Below are 24,986 nucleotides of genomic sequence, written 5' to 3' on the forward strand. Positions count from 1 at the left end.
AATATTATTCAGGCCCCATGCCCAATGTGGAGCCTGACGTGATGCTTAACCAACTGAGCCACCCTGGTACCCTTGTATTATCTTTTTTTATATATTGTTGGATTTAATTTGCTAAAGTTTTGTTATGAATTCTGCATTTATGTTCATGAAAGATTGGGTTCTACAGTTTTTTTTTTCTTTTCTTCTTTTAATTGGACTTTATTTAGTTTTGGCATAAGATTAATGTTGGCCTCACAGAAATAGTTGGGAAATATTTCCTCTTCTTCACTTTTCTGGAAAAGTGGGTGTAGGATTGGTATTATTTTTTTGTTAAATGTTTCATAGAATTCACCAGTGAAGCCACATGGATCTTGAATTTTCTTTATAGGAAACTTTTAAGCTACAAATTTAATTTCTTTAATAGATATGTGGCTACTTAAGTTATCTGTTTCTTCTTGAGTAAGCTTTAGTAGTTTGTGTCTGTCAAGGAATGTGTCCATTTTATGTAAATTTTTAGTTTATTGGCATAAACTGTTCATAATAGTCCCTTTTATTCTTTTAACATCCCCATTATCTCTAGTGATTTCACTGCTTTCATTCCTGCTAATAGTATTTTGATTCTTCACTCTTATTTCCTTATTTCAGTCTGACTAGAGGTTTATCAATTTTATTGATCTTTTCAAAGAGCTCACTTTTGGTTTCATTGATTTTTCTCTTTTTATTTTCACTTATCTATTTCATTGTTTCTGCTCTTTTAAAATTCTGTTCTTACAGGTTTCATTTGCTCTTAAGGTAGAGCAGGAGATCACTAGTTTGAGATCTTTCTTTTTCAAAGTAGATATTTTAGTACTCTAAATTTCCCTCTAAACACTGCTTTAGCTGTTTCCCACAGGTTCTTATATGGTGTGTCCATTTTTATTCACTTTAAAATGCTTTCTAATATTCCTTTTAAGTTATTAGTTGAACATGGGTTATTTAAAAGTATGTTATTTGGTTTCCAATTTTGGGGTTATTTCCCATATATCTGTCTTTGATTCCTAGTTTAATACTATTATGCTTTGATTCCTAGTTTAATACTATTATACATACTTTGTATGATTTAAAAAAAAACAAAAATTGAGGTATAATTTGCGCAATACCACTTTGCATTGTGTTGATTCTTTTACATTTGAGACTTGTTTTATGGCTTAATGTATGGCTTATCTTGTTATATGTTACCTGTGTACTTGAAAAAAATGTGTATATGATGTTGAGTGGAGTCTATTCTACAAATGTCAGTTAGGTGAAATTGGTTGATTGCACTGTTCATATTCTTACTGATGATCTGTCTCCTTATTCTATCAATTATTGAGACAGATATTAAGATATCTGACTAGAATTATGAATTTGTCTATTGCTCCTTATAGTCCTATCAGTTTTGCTTCATATATTTTGAAACTCTCTTATTAAATGCAAAAGCTCTTTGAATTGTTACATCCATCTGATGAATTAGAAATGTCCCTCTTGATCTCTGGTAATACTCTTTGCTCTGAAATCTTCTTTGTCTAATAATAATATAGCTATGAACACTTAAAATATTTAATAAAAATTGCCAAATTTCCTCTCAAAAATTGGTATCATATAAGGTTGCTCCCCATTCTAGTCCACATTTATTGAGACTTGATACGAACCTTCCTCTAAACATGTAACGTTTCTTCTGAATTTGGGATCAGCTAATACTCTTGCCAGGCTTTTGGTTCTCAATATGCACAACGGTGGCTGTTGATAACAGTTCCGTCATCATGTGTGGTTGTGGGAGGATAGCCAGGGCTTAGGCAAGGGGTTAAGGGGAGGCAAAATTTAGAAAAGACAAATAAGAAATACTTTCATTGTCAAAGAAGATGGCAGACAAGGGGTTGTCTGGATGCTTTCAGGCATTTCAAGATACCAGGGTCAGATAAATTAGATCTCATGGCAGTGGATCTCAAAGTCACTATTCATAATTTTTAAGAAATGAAACCTGATAGATGTATCCAGGACTGAAGACAGGCAACTGTATTTATATTTTTAGCGGGTTAAAAAAAAAAAAAAGTGTGACATTCAGTCAAGAAAGTGATGAGTACAGGGAGCTAGAAAGGGTTCACTAAAAAAGTCATTAATTCATTCTATTTGCTGTTAGAGGTAACCTCTCAGTAGATCTGGAAAGGTCCCAGGAGCCTTGATTCAGAGAGAGGTAGAACCTAGTAGGTTGTTAGAGATAAATAGATCCAGGAGATTCTGGCGGTGGGTAGCAGGCCATCAACTTTAGACCAGGACCTGGCTTTCCTATTATGTGTGTTTTAACACATTAGGTCAGGCCACAGCCTCTCCATCTGCCTGGATGAAACAGCAGCAACACCTCCCAACACACCACAGTAAGTACTTAGGTCTGTAGGCTCTGCAGTCACTAGAACTATAAACAGAATACTGGCTAATTATTGTTTAATTATTGCTTAAAAACCAATTGGCACAATACAATCACTGCATTAATTACCCCATACAGCATCTGCTTTCTTTTTTGCTGTCATCCCCATTCCTCCCTAGCCCCTCTTCCCCACTTTAATTGAAATTCAGCTTGCTGTAACACCTCCTTTCTCCTGGCCAACTGGATCTCTACGTTCACACAAGGGAGAGGAACAAAACAGAGAAGGCCCCCGGGGATTAGGGAGTTTTGACAGCTGTCCAAGAGGAGCTCCGAGATACGGGCCAAGTGCTGAGGCAGGGCAGAGACAAATGAGAGACTGAAGAGAGTGACGGGGGAGGGAGAGATGGGCAGGGAGACATCGCAGGAGGAATGAGCGGGACAAAGAGTCACAGAGACAGGCAGAGATGTTTAACGGGGCGCTGAAGAGGGGGAAAAGGAAACGAAAGGCTCTAAAAGAGAGGAGCTAAGGCGAGATGGTGAGGAAAATGCGAGAGGCTCAGGAAGGGAGGGAGACAGGCGAGAGCTTCGTCAGGAAGGAGGGGGAAAAGTCCAGCCTCTAGGGACAGGTCAGTGCAGCTCCGGGACCCGTCTGAAGAGGAGGCGGGCGGGCAGCGCGGGGTTTCCTTCACACACCTGGGTGCGGGGTGGGGCGGAGGGCAGCAGCGGGGGCGGAAGCACGAGCGCGCGAGCGGAGAGACCAGGGCGCGGGGCCGCGGCGGCGGAGCCCCTGGGCGAGCCCGGCGGCCCCGCACTCGCCCGGCGGCCCCGCCCCCTCCTCGGCCGCCTCCTCCGCCGGGGCTTTTCCTGCGGGGCTCAGGAAGCCGGCCTAGCGCAGCCCCGAACAATAGCTCGCGGCTCAGGCTCGGCTCCGGGAGAGGCCGGCGCGCGGCCGCGGGGGAGGGAGGCGTCCGCGCTGCGGGTGGCCCGCGCCGAGCGGCCGGCCGGGGCCGGGGCTTCAGTTCGGCTCCGCGCTGCCCGGGTCATTGTTGGCCGGGACTAGGGAGCGGGAGCCGGGGGAGGAGCCGGAGAGGCGGCGGCGGGAGCCAGAGGGGGAGCCAGAGAGCGAGCGAGGGAGGGAGGCAGCGAGCGAGCGAGAGAGCGAGGGAGGGAGGAGGTAGAGAGACAGGGAGGGTGGGAGGGAGGAGGAAAAATAAAGAGGAGAGCAGAGCAGGGCTGAACAATAGAGACGGGCAGACGGGCGAGGAGGAGAGCCAGCTGCCGCTGCTGAGGGAGAGCGGGCGCCCAGGCAGCCCGGACCCCGGCCCCGGCCCGGCCCCGGCCAGACAGCAGGCGGCCAGCGCCCGCGGGGAAGGGGGACCATGGGGAAGCCAGCGGCAGGCGCCCCCAGCCCGCCGCGCGCCTCCGTCTGAGGGAGGCTGGGCGTCCTCTGCCCCAGCCCTGCCGCCCCAGCCGCCTGAGCCGCCCGAGCCGCCCGCCCTCGAAGCCGCGAGTCCGCTGGGTCTGCGGCCGCGGCCGCTGCGCCCCGCGCCCTCCGCCCAGCGGGCGCCCCGCAGCTCGGCCCCGGGCTCGGCCGGCCCCGGCTGCCCGCGGACGCCTCCCCCAGTCATGAACCCCCCGGAGGGGGCAGCGGAGGAAGGAGGAGCAGCCGACTCGGACGTGGACGCCTTTTTCCGGACAGGTAAGCTGGGCAGGGCGCGGGCGGCCCGGGGGAGGGCTGCTGCCTGGGACGCGGCGCGTCGGACAAGTTTGGGGAAGGAGGGCTGTTGCTGGGGTGTGCGTGTCGGGGGTCAGTCCTCGTCGTCGGGCTGGAGTTGCCGAGGTTCTTGTTGTTATGGCAATGCTGCTTGCGTTTTGGGGAGGGGTGGGGGCAGGGAGCCAGGCACCCCTCGGCGTTCACCCCACTTGCGGGAGTCGGTGTTGGGGAGGCGGGAGGCGGTCCCCTCAGCCGCCTGCTCCCGGAGCGCGGGGATGGGGCGATGTTGGATCACTTTGCAGCGCGCGGCTCTGCTACCGGCGTCCCCGGCCCCTCCCTCGGCTCCCCCCTCCCCCAGCGCCTGTCAGCCAGCCTCCGGCCGCCCCGGGTGGGCACCCCTTCTCCGGCGAGGGGCCCGGGGCCCTGACGCGTAGAGTGGGGCAGCGGGGGACAGGGAGTCGCGCACGCTGCTGACAGTCAGCAGCCGGGAGGACCAAGGACGGTCATGCCTGGTGCGTGTGAGGAGCCGGCGTCTCCCACTTGAGAGGCAGACGGGGCTGGGAGTGCAGTGGGCGCCTCGGACCTCCTCCGTGTCCTCCTCTTTTCCAGTTCTGGGAAAGGATGAGCTTTTCGTAAGAACCACTCATTCCTGGAAGTGTGAGTTAGCGTCCTCCTCATACACACCCACTGAATCTTTGCTTGCCTGTGGTATATAGAGCCCCCAGATTTGTCTTTACAGCCGTTCGCGGTCCCTGCCCCCTCCCATTCCCCCAGGTCTGTAGCTCTTCTTGTCCCCTGGCTTCATAGCCCCTTCCCCAGAAGAGACCCCCTCGTCTCCCACCACCTGTGGCCCTGTTTCTCTGCCGGCCAGGGATTCCCCATCTCCCATTTACCTGTGGCTTCCAGCAGTTCCTCATCTCCCACGTCTGGAACCATTTTGTCTGGAATCTTTGTCCCAAGGAGTCCGTTAAGTTATGGGGAGGCTGCACATCTGCCCTGTCTTTCCAAAAGTTGGATTAGAGGACATGAACTGTTGGGGTCAAGGATCAGGTTAGCGCTGAAGGCTCTCTGCACATCCATCTGTTTCCTAATCTCGTTGCCTTGCCCTAGAGGTCATCTCTAGGGAAGAGGGTGGGGTGCTTTGCTGGGGAGACTTGTGGCTTTGGAAGTCAAGACTTGATTGGCCCATATGTTCATTTTCTGGTTGGTCTGAAGAGGAAAGAACTGGAGGACAGGAGCTGATTGATGCCAGGACCTGGAAAAAGCAGAGGAAACCCCTGTTATCCTCTCCGGCTTCCCAGGGCTCAGCCTCACTTCTCTCCCTCCTTCTTTTTCCCCAGACCTGCATTCTATATATGCATTCTATATATGCATTCTTAACCCCCACCCCCCATCAGTCTCTATCTCTTGCACTCACACACTCACTCACACTGCCCAGGACCCAAACATGGTTTCTAAGGAGGCTCTTGACCTAAGTTTATAACCTGGCATCTAAGGGAAAGGTTCCCTGGCCTAAGTGATAGCTGGAAACACTTGCCAGGAGGTCTCCCCTGACATCCTCCCCCACCCCCCACCACCCTTGCCTCCCATTTCTGGCCAAATCTGTCTTTTCTTAGCTCTAGAGGAAAAATAACTCTTGGAATGTGAGCCTTCCCACCTTCCATTTCTGGACCCCGCTTTCATCTTTTGGCAACCACTCCTCCTTCCCCTTTTCTCCCAATATAAACACTAGTTCCTGTCCATTCTCTGTCCCAGGCCCTTGGAGCTGAGTTCTGTTTCTGGAGGTTTGGTAATTTCACACAGTGTTAATGGTGTTAATGGCCTATAATGGTCCAATGTGTTACTTTTCCCAGGGCCTTACAAAACATAGTGTGTGACTTATATTGTCTAGCCCTGGCTCACATCACAGAATAAATATCAGACTGGGATCTGTCTCTTGTTGAGGATATTCTCTTTCCTCCTTGGGTAGCCTGTTTTGTTTTTGTTTTTTGTTTGGTTGGAGGTGGCCTGGAGGTCTGATGTGCACAGGTTAAATTCTCAATGAATAAGGCTGGAAATGTATGGTGACCTTTAACAAGTTGCGAGTGAGGTTGTATACTGCCAGAGGCTGGGTCTAGGACTGTCTCCCTCCCATCCCCCAACGGGGTCCTCTGTGCTCTGCTTCCTGATCTTACCTCTTCTAATTTCTATCCTGGGCTCTTACTAAGGATTCTTAAGCCTGGAATAAGGCCGTATTTTGTAACCTTCTCCCTTCTGATTCTCCATCTTTATGGAACAGAGCGCTGCACCTGGTAGGCCAGACAGATTATACATTTATTCAGTTGAACCACCGAGAAAACTTCAAACACATTTTCAAAGTCCCTAACACTAAAGTTACCCCCTACTTCCTGGTGGAAAATTTTACATGCATAATGACGAGACTGACAATTGCTTTGCCAAAACCCTGGCATACTCTGCTTCTAATAAGACACGTTAAGAGTAATTCTATCATTTTGATCCCTTACTTGTCCTCTTCTCATTATTTTGGTATTTCAGTTATTTTGACCAACTGAGTAAGCTAGATTCCCTAAATCTCAAGTCCCTGCATGTGCACACACGCACACACACGTGCACACAGGTACCCTACTATTCTTATACACGCACACAGGTACCCGCGATTCTTCTAGATTGGTGGGTTCCATCACAATAGTTTTATTGATCATTTTTAAGATGTAGAGGAGGTGAAATATGGGAACTGGGAATAGAAACCAGTCAGAATAGAAAACCAACAAGGACTTTTCAACTCCTTCTAGGAGCCTTCTGCTGTCCAGGGTGCTGTGGAATACAAATGAAATATTCAGAGTGGTCTTTGACCTCAAAGAACTTCTAAGAAGAGCTTGACAATTATTGCTCACTTGGAGATTAAGTAATTGGTAAACATTACGGTTCTATAAGATAAAAAGTTGACAGAACCATAGATGAGTTAGAATCAAAGGTAGTCCTCGAAGGGGCTGGAGAGTGGGAGGAACAACACTGGTAAAAGTAGAGAGGAGTTTGGGGCATTGGCATTGAGGTTCCTGGACACCAAATAGAAGGGGTAAGTTAGGGAGTTATAGGACATAAGGATAGATAAGTGGGGCAGGACCAGGTAGGGAGAGTCTGGGAAGCTCAAAAGAGGATTTGGGTTTGATTCAGAGTCAGTAGATTCTTGAGCAAGCTACATCCTGAACAAAGTGGTATTTGGAAAGGTTAACCTGGGGGTAATGTGATTGATGAAGTGGAGAAAAGAGAGAGAGAATCTAAAGACTTAGGACGCTGATTCAAGCTGAGTGGGAGGGAGCTTGGTCTGGGTTGGTGGCAAAAAGGATGGGGAGTCAGGGACAGCTCTGAGAGACATTTTTAAAGGCAGAAATGTGGAGATTTGTTGACAAACTAGCTATCAGGGGGAGAAGAAAAGTAAGCCCAGGAAGAAATGGAGTAGCTGGGTTGAGAGTGTGGAGGACTAACAGTGTGCTGACTGACATGTCTGACTGAGGACAAGAACCAGTTTGCAGGGGAGATAATGATGTTGGCTTTGGAAGTGATAACTAGGGATGACTGATGGACAGCCAGTTGGAGATTTTTTGTGGAAAAAAAATGGGACTCAAGACAGCAGCATAGGCAGGAGATTCGGGCTGGTGGTGTGGACTTGGAAGCCTTCTGGGTCAAGGCTGGGTGCACCTGAAGCTTTGGCTGTTGGATGGAAGGAGTAGGGGGAAGGAGGGAAGGACTAAAGTTAGAATTTGGGGGGAAAACCCTTATACGTAACGTGGCAACAAAGGAGATTGATGCTGGAGACTCTAGGGAGTCTGTGTGGGTTCTCATGTGAAGACAAGCTGTAGACAGGCTAAGCAAGAAGAGCGCTAGATAAGTGTCACTGGATGTGATGAACATGAAGCTACTGTGACCTCTTGGGAGCCCAGTATTAGAAGAGATAGAGTAAGGGTGTGGGGTGGTAGGTAGGAACCCATTACTTGCATGGTTTATTAGTGAAAGGAAAAAGAGGTTGGGTGCCAGTCAGAAGAAATGTTAGTATCAAGAATAGGAGTTTTTTGTTTTGTTTTGTTTTGTTTTGCCAGGGAGTCAGAAGAGGTTTGTAGGTGGAAGGGAGAAAGCTTATAGACAAGAAACACTGAAGGTGCTAGATTAATTGTGTTAGATGCCTGGAGAGGTGAGACAAGAGCTTAGTTTTGGTGAGCAAAGGAGAAAACTCCTTTTTTGAGACTTAAAGGAAAAAAAAAAGTGTTGAGAGTATAAGTGAAAAGAGATTGATGTGGAAATATCTTCTACCTCTACCTTTCTGTTGGGCTTTGGTCCTATGAATCCACACAGTTTCATTTGGAGTCTTTGCTGCCACGTGACTTCAGCCAGCCCTGGACTCGATTCTGTATGTCTTTCCAACTCCCCACACTAGTTCCTTCTCTTGTGTTCCTTAATTCTATGAGCGGCATCTCATCTCCCCTCTCCCAGTCATGATAATTGAAACCTTGGTATTGTCTGTGAGGAGTTTCTTTCCTCTAATCCTATTGAATTATCTTCCATCATCATCCCTTGTTCATCTATAGCCTCTGCTCTAGTCCAGGACCTGTTATGTTGCCCATGGCCTCCTTTCTTGTCCCATGGAATGTGCTTTCTCACCCCCACTCCAGATTGGCACCTGCAGGCTGATGGCACTAATTTTATCACATTGCTGCCCGGTTTATGAACCTACAGTGACTTCCTAGTGTCAAGTTCTTACTTCATTGCTCACCTCCAGCCAGGCTGCTCTTCTCACTTCCCGAGGGTATCATCTACCCCTGTACCCCCACTCTCCAAATCCTCATTCTTCAAAGACTTGAGCCCATTCCCACTTCTTCTGGGAGCCTTTACAGATCACAGGACCAACTGTATCCTCTGAATTCCTAAGGCACTGATTTGTTTATACTCATTTTCTCACTTCATCAGTGGTATTGTATTGTATTGTAATTCTCTCATACACATAAGGCTTGTCTCTCCAACTGAAGTTACTTGTTCTTTGCAGGTAAGGAAAAAGATCTTTTAAAAAGGTTGTGATTCATCAGAAACAGAAACAAAAACAAATCACCTCCTCCTAACGTAGGTAAAACAAACATGGTAAAATGTAAGCACTTATCAAATCTAGGCAGTGGTATATTGGTATTCACTATATGATTCTTCAGACTTGTCTCTCAGATGATAACCTCATCCCACCTGGACAGAGGAACTGGACATCATCATGTCCAGATAATCAAGATGATGTTATTTTGGAATAATACCTATTGTGGGCAATTCTTGGAGTGAATATCACTGCTCCATCTGTGCAATGCCAGGTACTGAAGGGGAGGGTTTCTTTTGCAGCAAAGGAAAATGTCTCTTTTTGATACATTCTTGATGCTCCGTAATGGAGAAGGTGTTGGAATAAACTGAAGCTGTAGGAAGTGAGAAAGGTGAGAAGGTGATAAAAATCTCCCTGCCTATAAATTTTAGTAAAATACTAGAACAGATGACCACGGGGTCCTTCTCTGAGAATTGACACTTTACTTGAAAAATTTCTTTCTGCTTCTGGAGGTGGGCAGTATGGTATAGTCTGGTGGTTCTCAACTGGGGGCAGTTTTGTTCCATAGGGAACATTTGGCAATATCTGGAAACAGTTCTTTGATTGTCACAATTTGGCATCTAGTGGGTAAAGGTCTAGTGTTCTGATAAGCATCTTATAATGCACCCGCCAATAAAGAATTTTCCAGCCCCCAAATGTCAATAGTGCTGAGGTTGAAAAACCCTGGTATAGCCAGAAGATCATGGGCTTTGGATCAGATAGGCCTGGCACTAACCAGGGGTAGAATCTTGGGTAAATTATCTAATCTCTCTCATTTTCAGTCTTTTGCAAAAATCAGACTAAGAATGCTTATTTCACAGGTTGGGAAGATTAAATACGGAAAGCATGTAAAAAGCATCTAGTTATTTCTGACACACAGTGGGAGCACAAGACATTCTAGTTGGTTGCCCTTGTTGTTCCTGCTTTTTAAATTATTAAGTGAACAGGCTTATACTGAGGCTGGGAGATCTCCAGAAGAGGTCTTGTGTGGGGGTTTTGCCATGGGGTGGGACACAGTGCCGAGAGGTACATAATGGAGTTCAGGAATCAGAAGGCTAAGGTTTGGTCTTTCGCTGTCTTTTATTCTTTCATTCAATCATTTTTTGGACAGATATTTATAAGGTGCCACTGTGGCCCTGTACTACACTATGGGAATGTATAAAATCATTGTAAGAAAGAATATAGAGCAGGAAGGGAGGTGGATATAAATATGCCCCTTCAGGGAGCACTTGGATATAAGGGGTGGGAAAGGAAGGCAAAGCCTGTGAAGCAGGCTGAGAAGGTCAGGCAAGAGAGCAAGAGGTGAACACTCCCCTTTGCACTATTCTGCTTCTCTGAATGACTTGGGCAAGAGACTTTAACATCTGTGTAAGAGAAGGATAATAGCCCCCTCTCCACTTTCCTGCATAGGGCTGCGGAAAGACTCAAAGAAGATACTATATGTGAAAGTCTTTATAAGTTGTACAGTTCTATCCAAATATATGTAGATGGTACATTCTTAAGTGAGCATTCTATTACTACCAATGCCTCTTCTGACAGGCATGATTTTATTTAATCTGTCCTGTCTGGGACCTTTCCAGTCCAGGATGAAAGCAGTCCTTCTCAGTTTGAGAAGACTGGATGGGGCACTCTTCTTACAAGTCAGGACACTCCTGTTCTTTCCCCATCCACAAAACTATAAAAATGCCAACCCTCCTGCCCCAGCCCTCCAGACCCTGGCACCCAGCCTTATGCCTTCTGGAGGAGCCTAGAAAGAATGGAGTTCTTGCTTCCACCAAGCCTCAGGTGGGTGCAGTGAATCAGTCCTTTCCTGCTCCTTCTCTGTCTACATGCAGTTCAGACTCCTCCTGCCACTCCTTTGTGTGTGAATGACTGGCAGCAAAATAACTAGGAAATGATTGACGGCCACAGGGCTGTTGGATCAATAGAGCTGCTTGAAATGGTGTCTACTGAGGAGTGAAGGAACAGAAAAAATCAGCTGGGAGGACAGAGAAATTAATTCAAGGAAGTAGAGAAGAAATTGTTGGAGAATTAGCTTTGTCTCCTCCCCTTCTGCCCAAGGCATTATTAGAAGGGAACTGGACACTAGCTAGGAAACATGGATACAAAGGATAAACAGGTGGGAGAGTGAAAAGTGGCAGATGAACTGTGTTCTCAAGGAAGAGAGCTGAGGCTTGAGGATGGGTAGGATTCAGATGCAGAGGGCAGAAATTGTGTTCTCAGGCTAGAATGGTGTTCTAAGGAGGTATGAAGACCCACGGTGTCTTTGGGCCAGTAAATGGTCCAGTTGATGTGACTCAGAGGACATGGTGAGGGGTCAGTGGGAGATAAAACATAGAAGGAGGTGGGGACTAGGTTGATTGATTATTACATTTATTGTTTACTGGGTTCCCAGATCTTAAAAGGCTTTGAATGGAAGGCCATAGAGTTTGGTCTTTATTTGCAATTTCCTTTGGGGAGCCACTAAAAATTTCTGGATGAGATGGAGGCATGATCAGGAAGATAAATCTGGCAGCCCTGTGCAGAGTCGATTGGAATTGGAGAGGAACTACTGACTGGGTTAGGAGACCACTGTGGTAGATTGCGGGGGGTCTGAACTTGAGATGCCACAGTGGGAATGGAGAGGAGGGTGTGGATGTGAGGGACCTCTTGGATGTAGAGTTTATGGGACTTGGCAACTTGGATGTGGAACATCAAGAAAGAGGCAGTAATCAAGGATTACTCCAAAGTCTAGAGCCTGGGTGACTGTGAGGATGGAAGTACCCTGAATGAAAATCAGGAGTTAGGAAGAGGACGAGCAGCTCTAGGGAGGCAGGAGGAGAGGGAGAATTTGAGAGTTTACTTTGGGACATGTTGCATTTCAGGTGTCAGTGAATAAGCTAGAGGAGGTGTTGGTTCTGTAGGCGGGTAAGGAAGGGAATCTGGCGCTTTGGAGGGAGGCCAGAGCTGGAAATATGGATTTGGGAGATATCTGTAAGAAGTTGTGGCTGGAGCTATCAGAATAGTTGAGATAATAAATGAAAAGCATATATAGACTTAAGGGCAGAGGACCAAGGCCAGGGCTATAGGCTCAAGTGAAGGGCTGGAGGAGAACCAGGGGAGAACAGTGCTTGGAGAAAAATGCTGCAGAGAGGTTGAGGGAGATGGGAACTGAGCACACAGTCTTCGTTCTGGAAATTGGGGGATTCATTGGTAACCTTTGAAGCAACAGTTTCAATCATGTAGGGGAGGTGGAATTCAAATTGCAAGGGGAATGGGGAGTGAGTGGATGGGAGGAAGTGGTGGGAGTGCATATAGATGACTCTACGGAAAGGTTTGGCTGTGAAGGGAAGGTTAAAAATAGTGAGGTAGTTGGAGATGGGTAGCGGTTGAGGGGAGGCTTTTTTTAGGTAGGGAAGATATGTGAATACCTAGTGGTAGGGAAGAGCGAGAAGGCAAGCATGAGGAACAGAATGAATATTTAGGAAAGAGAAGCAATGGATGGAGGAAGGTCCTGGATGGACCTGGAGGAGTGGATCTCAAGATCAGCAGAGGGCTGAACCTTGGGCCAGAGGAGGGGGTGTTGTAGGCAGACCTTAGTAAAGTAGCTGGCTGGAAATGCTACTGGCTGAGGGTGCAACGTGCCTGATCAACAGCCCTGGTAGAGAGAGCATCCACTGGTTGGAGGTCCAGGGGCTGCTGGGAGTGTGCTTAGGGAGGGTTGCTGAAGCTGAGGGCTGTGAAATGGGAGCTGGGTTGACATGACCCTAGGAGGCCCTTAGGCAGAGAAGCTGAGGAGCGGCTGGGAGATCCTAAATTAGCAGTCGTTTTAGAAGTGCTGGTGGCTTTCTTTTGCAGGCGGAGGTGGGATTTGCTTAAGCCTGTGGTGGGGTCTGCAGAATTATCTTCTCCATGGTATGAGGCAGAGAGAGGCAAGTCTCCACAGTGGAGGGTGAGTGAGGAGAGGAGAGTGGGAGGTAGACCCACGCAAGAAGCTGTCAGGCAGCTTCCTGAGGAGGGGTCCACACCTGGCCATCAGCAGTATGTCTGTTGGGGATGGGACCTACTCTTGAATTTCCAGTTTCCTTAATGTCTCTAGAAGTCCTAGAAGAAAGAGGAAGCAGAGGAGGGCTTATGGGAGAGCCTCTTATAGATTCTTCTTCATGAGGAGGAAACAAGAGGACAGACGCCAGTGAGCACAGCCATTCCTTGGCCCCAGAGCACTTCCTCTGACTCTCTGCCCTAAAAGGGCAAACCCAAGAGCTGTCTTCAAGTGAGGGGTCTTATGTGGCCCACCAGAGGGAGGAGGGGTAGGAATCCAGGAGCTGACATTACCATAAGGTGGCCTTTGTGGGACTGGGTTTAGACTCCCGAGAGCAGGAGGAGGTGAGAGTTTCCTTAGGTATGGCTCAGTCCCAGAATCTTAGTCTTAGATCAGGAACTTACCAGTGGTGTGGCCTTGTGTAAGTTACAGCCTCTCCAAACTTCAGTTTCTTCATCTGTAAAATGGGTGAAAATCATCCTTACCTCTCAGAGTTGCTTGATGTGTATAGATACAGTATATATTATGATAGATATGTGCATATTATAAATATCAATAGAAAGGGGATTATATTATAATAATAGAATATAATTGTATACCTATGACTATATTATACATCTAATCTATTACAATCATATTATGGTTAGATGAATCTTTTTATTTTCCAAATGATGAAACTATGATGCTTTAATAGCTTCCTTCTCCCCTCACCTTCCTTCCTCTTTTCTTTCCTTTCCCTCTTCCCTCCCTCCTACCCCCTTTCCTCCCTTCCTCCCTCCTTTCCCTAACAGTACAGAGATAGTTAAGGATAGAATTTTTTTAAGCTTGCAGTTATAGTTATCCCAGGGCATGATAGGCAGGGACTGGGAAGGTAGCGAAAATCCTGGCCTTTTACACTCTTACCCCGCAGCGAGGGACAATGGGCATCTATGGGGGGTGGTGGGGGTGGGGAAACAGTATTGAGTTGGCAGCTGGACAGTGGGCCTAGGAGGAGGCCCGGGAGACTGGCAGATGGTTAATTGGATGTGACAAAAGGGGGCTGGGAGGAGGAGTCTGGGGGTCTCCTGGGGGATTTGTGTCTCTGACTTCTTACTGTCCTGGAAAGGAGGTTGTGAGAAGAGGAAGGAGTGGCTCCAGAAGCAGTTGGGGGAAAAGATTGGCAGGGCTCCCATGTTGGGTATATGGCCATGGAAGGACAGAGTGCCATTGGGAGCAATGTCACATCTTTAATTTGGAGGTTGGGTGGAAGATGTTAAGTCTCTTCTCTGTACCCCAGTACCTTGACACACAACATACTCAGATACTTGGATATAAAGAGAATGCTTAACCAAATATTGGAACAGTATGATTTTCTAGCCATTCTTTTTGATTCCAACCACTGAATTTGACAGCTAAATATCATTATGACTTTTGTTGAGAACTAGACAAAGAACTGATCAATTTTAGCAGAGTATTGGATTTCAGTGAGTGGATCTCTTCATTCATTTTTGTACTCATTCATTTAAGTGTCACATACCAGCCGTGCACCTACTAAGTGCCAGGGAGTGCACAAACAAGTGAGAAATAATCTTTCCCACAGGAGGCTAACAGTCTTATGGGATTGACTGTCATATAAATGAACGATTGCAGTGTAGCATGGTAAGCGCATGAGGCTTGCTTGTTGTATGTTGAAAGTAGAAAGCAGGAATGTGTCGGTGGCTCAGTTGGTTAAGCATCTGCCTTTGGCTCAGGTCATCATCTCAAGGTCCTGGGATTGAGTCCTGCACGGGGCTCTCTGCTCAATGGGGAGCCTGCTTCTCCCTCTGCCTGCTGCTCCCCCTGCTTGTACTCTCTCTCTCTTTCTGACAAATAAAAAATCTTGAGAAAAAAAAAAAAGTAGAAAGGAAGGAGCAACAGCCTCACCTGGTGGGTGTGGGACTCATTGAAGACAGGGGTTGCTGAGGCTGAAACAGATGCAGAGGTGGTGGAAATGAAGACAGACCACTGCTCCAGAAGTTTGGTAGTAAACATAAGGAGAAAAAGGAACTGTTCATTGAAGGGACATTTTGCGAGTATGGGTAGTGTTCTGTTTCTTAATCACAGGTGTGATCTGTTTGTGAAATTTCAGAGACCTGTAAACTTATGTGTGCAATTTCATGCACACAAATTGTATTTGAATAAAGACTATTAAAAGGTGATCAGGTCCAGTGATTTTTTTTTTTTCAGAGAAAAATCTTTGAATGTTGAAAAAGTCATGGGAGGAGACAATGGTAGAGAATAAAAGGTAGTTTGTGGGCAGGTGAGGTACGAGGGTAAGCACTAGCTTCCTCAAACATTGGAAAAGCCTCAGATTCTTGGTTGAGAGGTTGTCTCTGGATGGAGGGAGAGTTCTCCCTCTGTGGCTGTGGGGAAAGACCAGGTGGTTTGTAGGTCAGATGCTAGAGCTCTTATTAAATGGATCCCCATCTTCTCTGAAAATGGGAGCCAAGGTTATCTGACAGACTGAGATTTGCTGAGAGCCTGAGAAGAGAGGAGATGAGCCGGATCCATTCACTGTAGAGTGAGTGAGAATTACATGAAAGAATGATCTGAGTTCCAAGTAGGCTGGGTGTGCAGGCTTCTGCATCTCGATCGGCCCTGGAGGCTCTGGAGTGGAGGTGACAACAGTGGACTCTTGAGTTCTTGGGTGGTGACTTGGACAAGATGTGGTGTGCACCAGACTTCTTTGGAAACTAGTCTCTTCTCCAGACCTTACTGAACATTGATGACTCTAGGCCTTTTGGAGGCCCCACAGTAGAGAATGGTCCTATCTGGTGTCTCCATGTAGGCTGTACATACCCTTTGCTTTGGACTTATTTGTATTCTTCTCAACACCCAGATCAGTGCCTTGTGGATAATATTTGCTTGTTTAGTATTTGTTGTCTTGATTTTTTTTTTAAAAGAGCTATTTATTGGTGTGTAGGTCATTTGGGAGTTTTATAATGAAACACTATACTAAGGAAATGAATCATTTTTTTGTGGACAGGCAATTCTACCTTAAATAAAGAGACTTATGAAATCAATATTGACTGTGAAATATAGCCCACAACTCTTGTTGCTTCTGGATTAATTAGAGGGGACCCCTTTTATGGCTGCTTACTGTATTCATGTATTTCAGGGGCACTGGAAAACTAAAGATGCACCCTTCTTTCAGAAAAACCCAAATAGAAAGTTCAAACACACAAATGGATTAATTAATCAATATTGACTGACTGTCATGTGCCAGGTATCATGCTAGGTATTAAGGGTCTTCCTAAAGATAGGCAGCAAAGAGTCCCTGTTTTTGGAGAATTTATGGACTTGTTGAGTTGTGGGGAGTGATATAGGAAAAAATGGCTAATTGGAGATCAATCAGAAAGGGAGTTTTACTCATTCATTGATTCATTTAATTTGTGTTTATTGTCTATAAGCTAAAAGATAATTAACTTAAAAAGTGGTAAGCAAGGTTTCATTTAGATAGATTTGATTTTTGGTATACTTTCATAGAATATTTACTTTTTATCCTAAAGCCATTTTTCTATTATAAATGTAATGCTGGCTCACTGTAGAGTATTTGGAAAATATGATCATGTGTAAAGGATAGAAAGGCCACTATAATCCCATCACCCAGAGAGAACCCTGTGTGTTAATTTGAGATAGTTCCTTGGGGTCTTGCTTCCTATGTGCATTCTCTCCCTTGATCCATGATTTGTTTTTTGATTATTTGATTAAAGTGAAAAACAAATTGTGGGGGGGGGCAGTGACTTTCCCTAAATGCAGCCATTTTTCCCTGTTAATATAAATGTATAATATATCAGACATTCATAAGCCAATTAAACCTTTATATGGGGATAATGTTGAAAGACAGAGGATCTGTTGGTTGTTTGGAGGGATAAAGGCATTGGCACTTATTGTTGTAAGAAATAGGGAGAACAAAAGTACAATATCTGGGGGTACCTGGGTGGCTCAGTGGGTTAAAGCCTCTGCCTTCAGCTCAGGTCATGATCCCAGGGTCCTGGGATCGAGCTCCATGTTGGGTTCTCTGCTCAGCAGGGAGCCTGCTTCCCCATCTCTCTCTCTCTCTCTCTGCCTGCCTCTCTGCCTACTTGTGATCTCTCTCTGTCAAATAAATAAATAAAATCTTTAAAAAAAGAAAAGTATAATATCTATGGTCAGAAATGAATGGTCTTTCTCTCTCTTCCTCCCTGATGTTAAGATAAATTCAACAGAATTTATATGCCTGTTGCATATAAAAATACCTGTTTATACAAATGCATAGCTTTCTTTCTTATTGTATTTAACAGAAAGAGAATCGTGCTATGCCTGTTATTCTGCAACTTGCTTTTTATTGCTTTATAACCATGGACTTTTTCCATGTCAGTACATATAACTCTACCTCATTTGTTTTGAGAATTGTGCTATATTCTGTTGTGTGGATGTGCCATGTTTTATTTAACCATCCTCCTGATGATGGACATTTATAACCCAGCTTTTCTGTGGACCAGTGTTTGATCTGGGACATTATTTTGTCCAAAGAGTAGCAAGAAGGGTCACCTATTATTTGATCCTTTTCAAAGGTGACTGTAGGACAACTATAGGTTCAGGGTGTTTTTCTGCTTTTATCCTCAGGAGAGAGGGAGGACAGCCAGTCCCTGTTCTCTGAAGGATAACTTTCTATGTAATGTTTAAGGACACTTTTGTTAGTGACATTTAAATAAATGGTCCAGGGCATTAGCCTCTTTTGCTGTGTGCCTTTAAGTGACTTAGAAGCCAGATTTGAGGTCACGAGTAGACAAAAACAAAAACAAAAAAACCCACCCCACATGTGTTCTGTGGGCTTGAGTGAAAGTTCATTCCAAGACCACAGGTATGGGAGTACTTTAGGTTGTGTGTGCAAAAGCCATAGTCTGTGTTTGGTTAGAAGAATCCAAGGATGTGATTCGAGAAACCTTGGTTTCCAATTCTACTCACTATTAATTAGCTCTGTGACTGGGTCAAGCCAGCTCACATGTCCGTTTTTACAGATGGGGCCTCTCTTTCCTCATCTGAAGGACGAGGTAAACATACTTGTACTGCCATACCTCATAAGAATAGTATGAGATCAAGTGGGATAATAGAAGGGGAATGATTTGGGCAAAAAAATTGCTGACTAAATGAAAGGAGTTTTTGTCAGCTGCTGTTCTATGGGCTCTCCCTTGGTTTTGAGTGTGGTTGAAAGCTGAGCTAGGGGACTTGGATGGGAGTGACAGCCTGTGCTGCATTTGAGGACTGTACATTTTTTCATGTCTGGTAGGAAACTGGCAGCACCAGAGATGGAGTAAAACGTTTCATGATATGTTCCATTTGCTTTTGGAAGAGAGACATGTGTGCAGAGTGGAAGAGTGGTTCATCTAATTGCCTGAACGGTTGAGGTTTGCTTTCTGATGGGTGACAGTGTGGCTCAGTTACACACTTACCCCTTATTACCCAAACCTGTGAAGGAAATGTAGCTTTTAAATTTTCTAATGTATAGCTAATCTTTCTCATGAGACCCTACCCCAACTTGACTCATTTATAGTGTATCATTTTTTTTCTTTCTTTCTTTTCCTGGCTTAGGGTTTTTTTGTTTGTTTGTTTGTTTGTTTGTTTTTGTTCTTTTGACAATTGTTTCTTTCAGATAAATTGCTCAGTCACCCAGATTTTCTCCCACTTTTCCACTTCTCTTCAGAATGGGATCTGGGCATGTAGAGGTGCACACATGAACTTGTAGTGATAGTGGTGAGGGCAGGGAGAGAATGTGCTTGGAGCTACTGAATAATGACTGGTCTGATCCTTGTACTGGTACTTGCCAAGGTGTGGCTAGAACTGTCTTTCTTTTTGGGGTATTGTGTTGAGACTCAGTACTAACATTTATATTCTAACTGTATGCCTATGGAGTGAAAGTTCTGACCCCAGGCCTTTGTCTGGTCACTGACCCTCTGAGCAACTCTGAGTACCATCATCGAGGAACAAAGTCATATGCAGTTCCCCAGCTCAGTCAGTGCCAACTGTGAGAATTTAGAAGCTCTGCACCTGGCTCATCTAAGTATGTACCCACCTTGGCCAGTGTTATGTCTTTGTCCCCTCACTTCCACACCATGTGGATCCTGGTGTGTGACTCAGTGGTAGGCATTCTGAGACCCACTGCTTCCTTAGAAGGGGTTTCAGGATGCTCCGGGACCTTCACACTTACTGGGATGTTATCCTCTAAAGCTGCCTCCCTAAAACTTGATTGGGCATTGAGGTGGGCATGTAAGAGGAGGCTAAGACCCTGATATCTGATTTCCTAGACTGAAATTTTCCTGTGTTCCCCTGATGCTTGATCCTTCCCTCATGGCAAGCATCTCTCTTACCTCACATCCTGAGTACTCTTTACCTCTCCTTTAAAGTGACCTCAGGGCTTAAGTCCACCCAGTCTGGATATTGATATGTTAATGGGAGTTTGAGAATTCTAAAAAGTCCTCTCCTGGGTGTCAAGAGCTGAACATTGATGCTTTCTCTTTGTCTGCTACTATAACTAACCTAAATTTGCATGAGGTAAATAGATGCTTCTGGGAAGAGTAGAGGGAGCTTAAATATATGTAAGGATCTGTGAAAGAAAAAACACATTTTGAAAAGTATTACCCAATAATTGCGGGGGAAAAAAGTTTAGAAATGCGGCTTCATGAGGATTCCATCTATACTCATGGGTGCGTTTGTGTGCACAGAAACATTCAAGAGTGTGGCGATGTGGATTCTTCCTGCAAGCGTTCAGTGAGCACTTCTGACGGCCCATGCACTGTGGTACTGAGGGGAGTATGGGACAACCTCTGTCTGGAAGGAGCTCCCAGTCTTAGGGGGGCGAGAGGGTGGCAGTGGGTCATATGCAGAGCTGCACTGCTGGAGCCTGCTTTCCGAGAGCTTGGTGTGTCAGTCTGGTCAGCACAACTGATGTCTGAATTCGAGTCCTTATTGGGCCTCATGTCCCCTTACCTCACTTGGTTCTGCCTTCTGAGCCTCTTCAGTCCCCTAAAATGGTCAGGTTTAGTCAGTTTTGCTTTTTCCAAATAAAGCTAATTCCTTTAGCATCAGCCTAATTTTCCATGAACATATGTTCTATAGAAGGGCCATGGTAAACAAGATCAATTTAAGTCAATAATAAATAAAAAGAGAAATAAAGTCTAATTCAGAGCTTGTTGCTCTGCTTCTTCTGTCATGGAGCTGTTTGTTGTTTTTAACTAAAATTCTTTCATCTCTTTTAGCACAGGACAACTTCTGTGTTTTACATAGTGCTTCCACTCCAAGGCTCCGGGGCTACCATAGCCCTAGTGGCCATGAGCAGTTTCTATTTTGACTAGGGAAAATGGGAACTCTGTTCCCTCTGAAGGTTGGAAAAACTGGGAGACTGATGAGTCAGATGGTCCAGGAAAATACAGAGCAAAAATAAAAAAGAAGGTAAATGATGGTGCCAGGTGATAGGGTCCAAGTAGAAAGAGTAATGGGCTGGGTGCCAGGAGAACAGTATTATTATTGATAAGCTTGGTAAATCCCTTTACCTCTCTGAGACTAAGCGTGTTGAGCTAAGTGGGCTTGAATGCATCTACAGCATTCTGAGCCAACTGGACAAAAGAAAAGCCAGCAGGGATAGAAACCAGGTGGTAAGTAGTCTCAAGACATTATGCCCTTGTTCTGTGAAGACTGTCCATCCTTCTGAGGCTTTTTGTCTCTGCAGCTTGAGTCAGTCCACAGGGTGTCAGAGCTCATAAGTGACCCATCATCCTTGCTTGGTGAAGATGGGCTCTAATATCCTTGGGAAGAGTCATCCTGGTGTTCAGCAGTGGCCTCAAACTATTTTGGCCATTAGAATATTTGGAAGACAGACCAAGTTTCTGGGACTTCTGGGCCACATCCTCAGCTTGTGGCCTTGGATCCCAAGCCTGTAAGTAGAGATGTACCTTAATACCCTAGAAAATGCCTTTCCTCAGGTTTCCATCAGAGCTGTTCTGCCAAGGCATGAGGAGGACTAACTTACTGATCTTCCTGCCAGCTTGTGTCCTTGAACATGTCTTCTTTTGAGTCAGATGGAGAAGATGGCGAAAGCAATCCAAAATCTACATTTCCCAGGGCATGTGCAAACCCAGCCCAGCCACATCATCTCAAAAGGAAGCACTAGGTAATTAAACAGCAATCTTGGCTTTCTACTACATTTCCTTCTACCCAGAACCCCTCCCCCCATCCTGTGCATTCTTTAGACCATCAGAGAACTCACATTTTGATAGAGGGAAACATTCCATTTTTTAAAAAGTACACTAAAGCATTCCAGGTAAATGATCATGACTACACTAGTGGAATGCAGGGACGCAAACCAGGGAGTAGGGAAGCCTATTTAGGCAGATGTGGTGGTGTTCATAGAGGAAGTGTGCTTGAATGGCATTTTGGAAGATGAGCTCATTATCCAGAGTGACCGGATGGGGACGGGCATTCCTGGCACAGGGAAAAGGACAGACAAAGGCAGAGAATTGTGCCAGGTCATGGAGAGTTAGACATTTTAGGGTGAGAGGGACTGGAGATGCATGTGAGATCTTGGATTTTCATATTCCAGGATTTGGACTCTATCCTGTAAGCACTGGGGAATCATAAAGGATTGAAGTGATGGAGAATAATTATAACTTAGGCCAGGACAGTGCTGGAAGAAGGGGCAAAACTGGAGAAGAAAATTCTAGTTAGGTGACTACTGAAAGATAGTTGATGACACAGGGGATATAATGGTGGTGGAGTGTAAGGAGAGCTAAAGTTTCAGATCATCAACAGGGTTTGGGCTTGGGTTATGGATAAAGGGTGATGGTACTTTGACCAAGCCTGGTACCATGGGAATCACACTGGAATCAGAGGAACATTTCACAGAGTACTAGAGCTTTCTACTGCAAAAGGGTTTAGCACTGCTCCATTCTTCTACTTCTTTAAACATTTTGAATATAAAACATAAACAAAATGACTGAAGGCTGGACAATGATATACACAGAGATCTTCTCCATGAGGATGGTGAGTCTGCATGCTTGTATATGTGCATATATGTGCTTGCGTGTGTTGTTGCTTATGGTGTGGATGCAAATGTGTATGCAGCTTCCATCATACTGGGTTCTCAACACAGTATCATTTTTCAGCATTAAAATTCCCATCACTTCCCAGAAGTGCTCCCTTTAGGATCCATTTCAGCTTGGCTCAGTGTGCACAAACATTCTAGTGGGATTGATTGCTTGTGTCAAATTAATTTTTTCCCTTCCCAGGGAGTGTCTGCCATGTGCAAAGTGGGGAAATCCCTAGGCCTTTGGCCAAATGCAAGTTCACATAGACATGTAAAGTCAGGCTTGGGCTGAGAATTGGCCTAGATGGCCACAGAGGCTGCACCTGGATGCTTAAGCCACTTTTCCCAGTATGCTTTGTGACTGTTCCTAGGCAACTGGAAAACTTGGAGCTGGGGAGAGATGGCTGCAGATGAGCAGCTTGTGTCTTTGCAGCATTAGCTGTGGTACAACTTCCTCCTCTATGTCCCATTTTCCTGTTACTAATTTCTAGAAAGCTTGCAGAAGCCTCTGGAAGCAAATGGAGAAAATGCTGACTGTCCTTCACCTGATGGCTGGGGAAACCTCAGAGAGGAGCCCTGGGGTAGTTTTCCTTTCAGCCCCAGTGCTGATGCTTCCCTGCAGTTTTGTTGGATACTCAGAATGGACTTTCCAGACCTTTCCCCTAGTAGGCAGCCCTGAGTTCCATGGTGCTTAGCTAGCCAGTCTTACCATATTGTGCCTGGGTCCATACACCAGATTAGCAGCCTTTACCCATTAGCAGCCTTTCCCACAGTTGAAGCCATTGGTCAGCTGATCTGTGTACACCAGAGTGGTCTAGGCTATACTAGCCACTGATGAACTAATTTGTATCTAAGCAGTTGAAGCTTTGTGAGATGTGTAATAAAGTCTCCCTGAGAATGGTTATGTATTCTCTTCCTGTAACCTGACATTCTGGAAGTCATAACTGGCATTCATTAACTTTAACTCTAAGTTCAGCTTTGTGGGTTATGGTTATCAGTTTGTCCAACTGAAGTTTTCTTACGGGTTTATTGTCTATAGTTTAGTTGAATATAGCTCTTTCATGAATGTGGTTATGACAAATATCTTAGCTCATTGCATCAACCATTAGCCTTCAGAACCTTTGGAACTTAAGGAAGTTTGGTGAATCCCTCATCCCAAAGGGTAGAATGCTAGAACATCCACATTATCTGGTGTAGCAATTGCTTCTTTTGGTGCATATATGTGGGTTTTGGATTCCATTTGCCAGGAACTTTTACATAAATCAATATAAAATGATTTTTCGCATTTCCCAAAAGATTCTGTAATGTATCACTTCTAGTGGAGGGCACACAGCAGACTTGGTTATATGATTTAATTCTCTATAATTCTCATAGAATCTGATTGTAATGTCTGTTTTTGGAGCCAGTACAGTTGGACTGCTGGAGGGATACTGGGTTCAGAGAAGTCTGCTAAACTATTGTCAGAGTGGGTCCTCCTCACCACCGCTCATGCCATCGCACATGTCACTTGAATCCAAAAGGAGGTCATCTAATATCTTCTCTCTACTCAGTTCCTAAATTCTTCCAGCCTTTCAGTATGTTCTGTTGAATTTCTTTCGATATATTTATTTGATTTGTTATTCACAGAGGGGGTACTCTGAGATGTTTTTCAGACCATCCTAATTATTTTATCTAGCATTATGGTAGGCATTGAATAAACATATCTGTGACTCTCCCCCTAGCTTTTAGTTTTCCCTGTGAGAAAGATCAGGCAGCTGCTCAGATGGAGTCCTTTCTGACAGACCCATAGCCAAGTATGCGATCATGTGCTCCCTTAGGTTTCCCAGAAGCCCAAGCACCAGAGAACTCTAGATTTGGCAGGACCTGACGCCAGAAGTGGCACAATGAAATCCAACCCTAAATCTCTTTAATGTAGAGCAGAAGGGCAATTCCTTTAGGGCTCTGTCAAGCACTCTGGTGGGTGCCATTTTTTTTCCATGCCAAAACTTTAAGATTCTTATGCATTTAAATAGTTCTGTATCCAGGTACACATTTTATTCCTTCCTTCCAGGAATCTTGATATGTACACTCCTGAGGCTTTGTTCTATGGGACTTTTCCATTTCTGGGCTTTTGAATTCAATTTTATCTCCCCATAGATCAGCTTAGATGATGAGAACCTTGCAAATTCCTGGAGAGCCTTTGTGGAGGTTAAGAACAAAGGAGGTAATTTATCTCTTCAAGTGTCAGGGCTTTTAACCCTATGGTTTTCATCCTCTCTTTTAGGGTTGTTTAACTTTTTGCTGTCTCTTGCCCTGCATGTCATGATGTCATATGTATGTTGTAGTTGGGGCTGTGCTTTCCAGATACTGCTCAGCCCTTGAGAGGAAATTTGTCTATGATTATTTTATTTTAGGGGGAGTCACCCCAAAACATGAGCAGTGGAAGGTTGCTCTGCTCTGGATGTCAGCAGAGACCTTCTTAGGTCTGCTGGCTGGCTTGTGGTATAGTGTGGTACAAAGGCATATGTCTCCAGTCTGGAGTTGAGGGCAGGTTGTGCTTCTCTCAGCTCTGTGCTGGCCTTCTGTGTGCTCTTGGGCAGGCTACCACACCTCTCTGGGCTTACGTTTCTTCACTATTAAGTGAAGGTGCTGAAATGGATGATTACTGAGGTTCCTTTCTTCTCTAAGTCATTTTGAGGTCTTTTTGAGAATCTACTTAGG

General features: G+C 45.3%; 1 protein-coding gene across 16 annotated transcripts in view; it reads left to right on the forward strand.

Annotated features, from left to right (window-relative positions):
• Window positions 1–3,569: 3,569 nt before the first annotated feature.
• KALRN (kalirin RhoGEF kinase) overlaps window positions 3,570–24,986 on the forward strand; it is a 659,050-nt gene continuing 637,633 nt past the window's right edge. For all 16 annotated transcript variants that reach the window (XM_032335453.1, XM_032335509.1, XM_032335462.1 and 13 more), the window contains exon 1: window positions 3,570–4,061. In XM_032335453.1, coding sequence (XP_032191344.1) covers window positions 3,989–4,061 — 73 coding nt within the window. In that variant the 5' untranslated portion in view covers window positions 3,570–3,988. The remainder of the gene's footprint in view (window positions 4,062–24,986) is intronic.

Source organism: Mustela erminea, chromosome 1 (assembly GCF_009829155.1).
Source record: "Mustela erminea isolate mMusErm1 chromosome 1, mMusErm1.Pri, whole genome shotgun sequence".
In the NCBI taxonomy this organism is placed as follows: Eukaryota; Metazoa; Chordata; class Mammalia; order Carnivora; family Mustelidae; genus Mustela; species Mustela erminea.